Source organism: Anneissia japonica, unplaced genomic scaffold (genome assembly GCF_011630105.1).
Source record: "Anneissia japonica isolate Jap-2015-1 unplaced genomic scaffold, ASM1163010v1 scaffold46577_len3445_cov100, whole genome shotgun sequence".
Classification (NCBI taxonomy): domain Eukaryota; kingdom Metazoa; phylum Echinodermata; class Crinoidea; order Comatulida; family Comatulidae; genus Anneissia; species Anneissia japonica.
Window position 1 is genome coordinate 868 of NW_022694292.1, and position 2,578 is coordinate 3,445.

The following is a 2,578-nucleotide window of genomic DNA, read 5'->3' on the forward strand; positions in this document are numbered from 1 at the left end:
CTGTATGAAACTGAAGAAAACAGTAATCTAAACTCTACATTGCTATCTGTATTTAATTAAGCACACTTTATTTATCTGTGTATACAGAAACTAGGGATTAATCACTAGGGATAGAAACTATCGGAAAAAAAAAAATTCCCACAGAGTTCAAAATAATCTAAGTATCTAAAATACAGAATTAAGAGCGTTCCCACAAAGTTTAAAAGTCTAGAAACTAAGTAAGGAAAATAACCTATCGATCTTTGGATTTGAAGATGTGCTGCTAGCTTAAAATTAACTGTGACCAAATAGATGATAAGCTATTGTGTTAAACAAAGGGTAGACGCAAACAAAGAATTAAGAACGTTCCAACAATAAGAAGAGCACCTAAGGAAGATAATTAAATAGTGACCGAAGCCAGGACTCTTATTGTTAGAAAGATCTCAAGGCGAGAAGGCAATGCATTAGTAAGTTGGTAGAATAATCATTAGTGAACTCAGTTCTTTTCTATTCCTATGTAAGACAGTTGAAACAACCCGGACAGCAATGTCGGTAAATGCATTTGTCACACATTCCGGTAGAGCAAAAACAAGTACAATCATACTTTATGATTTCAGTGGTTGATTCATCTACAGGAAAAACATCGGCGTTAAAAAATACAAAACTTTCCCAGCCACCATTCTCAGAGATCCAATCACCAAACCTTTCAATAACGAATTCACCGGTATATTTCTTGAGTTGAAAAATTTCGTTCTCGCTCTTTCCCTTCGCTATTAAAGCGCAAAGAAGATACAGAATCATGATGCGACTCCAGTTAATTTCTTCTCCGGCAAACTTTTCTTTCAAACGTGTGATAAGCTGCTCGGGACAGAAACCGCTAAACGTTGACAATTCAGGAATACATTCTTTTTCGATCTGCTCAGTAATACGAATAACAGCAAACAGCAACGGTGAGTCCCACGAAATTTTATCATTTACTTTATATTCTATGTAAGCATCGCTTAATTTTTTTGCTTGTCCGGCAACCATGTTGAATGGAGATAAGAAAACTTGATCTTTTTCTACTCAATGAATTCAGTATACATATCACAAAGGGTGACGTATCGACTATGACGTAGTAACACAAACCAGTTCTGACATGTCCGAAATGACGTCATAAATTTATTATTCATATTTTCTATAGGATTAACGGCTATAAAGGGTCGTCAATAGACATAATAAAAATATAATACATGTATTGAAAAACATCGTATCCACTATAGGATTAACGGCTATAAAGGGTCGTCAATAGACATAATAAAAATATAATACATGTATTGAAAAACATCGAATCCAGTTTTACCACTACGTCATAAATTACTTATTCATATTTCAAGGTCCGGTAAAAGAAAACAATAGGTCTTCGACCGGAAGTTAAGGTCACGAGGTCAATTCCATTGTTCTAAATATCGATGAGTTGGGGTCTAAACAAAAGAATTGAGGGGATTAGGAGGGAAGAGAACAATAGAATTCTTTTCATATGCAAATTATTTCTTTTGTTGGACTATGTTCTAATGCTTTCTACTACTGTAGGCCTATATAATCAATTCCCGGTTAAAAAAGTATTAAAAAAAATATGTATATATATATTAAGATATAAAAAGAGTTTTATTATTATTTAGACTTTGGTCCCAGATCAAGTAAAAAAAAAATAGCTTTATTATTCTAATTAGAGACTAAAAAGCGGATATAGGCTATGCTAGGTAGGTAGACCATGGAAATCCCGGTCCAAAAAGTGGTCTTAAGTAATTAGAGTTAGACCTGTATTAATATTATTAAATTTCCTTTACCAAAAGAGCTCTATTTTCACATCATTCATAAATCATCTAACTGCATAAAATACTAGCGTTATTATACGAACGAGTAATATTTAGTACCTTTTTTCATTATTTTAGGCTATTCTAATTATTTATTTATTTTTCTTCAATATCTTAGCTACGCAAGTCAATAGGTCTAGGCTAATTCATATGTTAAGTTTAAAAAACAAAATGTTAATATATATTTATAATATATATAGCTAATGTTTTGTTTAATGTCAGTGCAAAATATTTTACCTTTCTCTATTCTTTGGAAATCGATATAAATTATGACCCTGTTTGTATGATGTGTTGAAATTTACTGCATAGCAACGCCCTCCAATACCGTACGTCGCCAGAGCGCATCGCGGTGTACAATTTTTTAATTGAGAATTGATAATAAAATACGCGACGACTTGGTAACGAAAGTTTGGCACAAGTTTTTTTAGATCCAGCTGTAGGGGGCGTCCCATTGTTCGTATTCCCACCATGCATTTCGGTGGAACACGGTGGAACACTTTTTTTGTGTGGAGAACTCTATCTTGTATTTTTCTAGTATCTTTGCGTTAACTTAAAGCCCCATTCCCGGCAAAATTTCACTAAAAATTGACTTTTTTTTTAGAAAATATGCATTTGCATTACTCCAATTATTCTAAATCATGGAAAAATATTGGCATGAATTTTAGTTTTCCGCAAAATAATTAAAAAAAAGAGAAATACAGACTATTTCTCATAAAATATTACCATTTTCTCGACGAATTCAT

The 2,578-nt window shown here is 32.7% G+C and overlaps 1 protein-coding gene across 1 annotated transcript; it reads right to left on the reverse strand.

Moving 5' to 3' along the window:
* Positions 1-583: 583 nt before the first annotated feature.
* Positions 584-1,008, reverse strand: LOC117100986 (bcl-2-related protein A1-like; the record flags this gene model as incomplete). Its single annotated transcript, XM_033240820.1, has 1 exon — positions 584-1,008. A coding segment is annotated over exon 1 (425 nt), but the record flags the coding sequence as incomplete, so codon positions are not given.
* Positions 1,009-2,578: the final 1,570 nt, after the last annotated feature.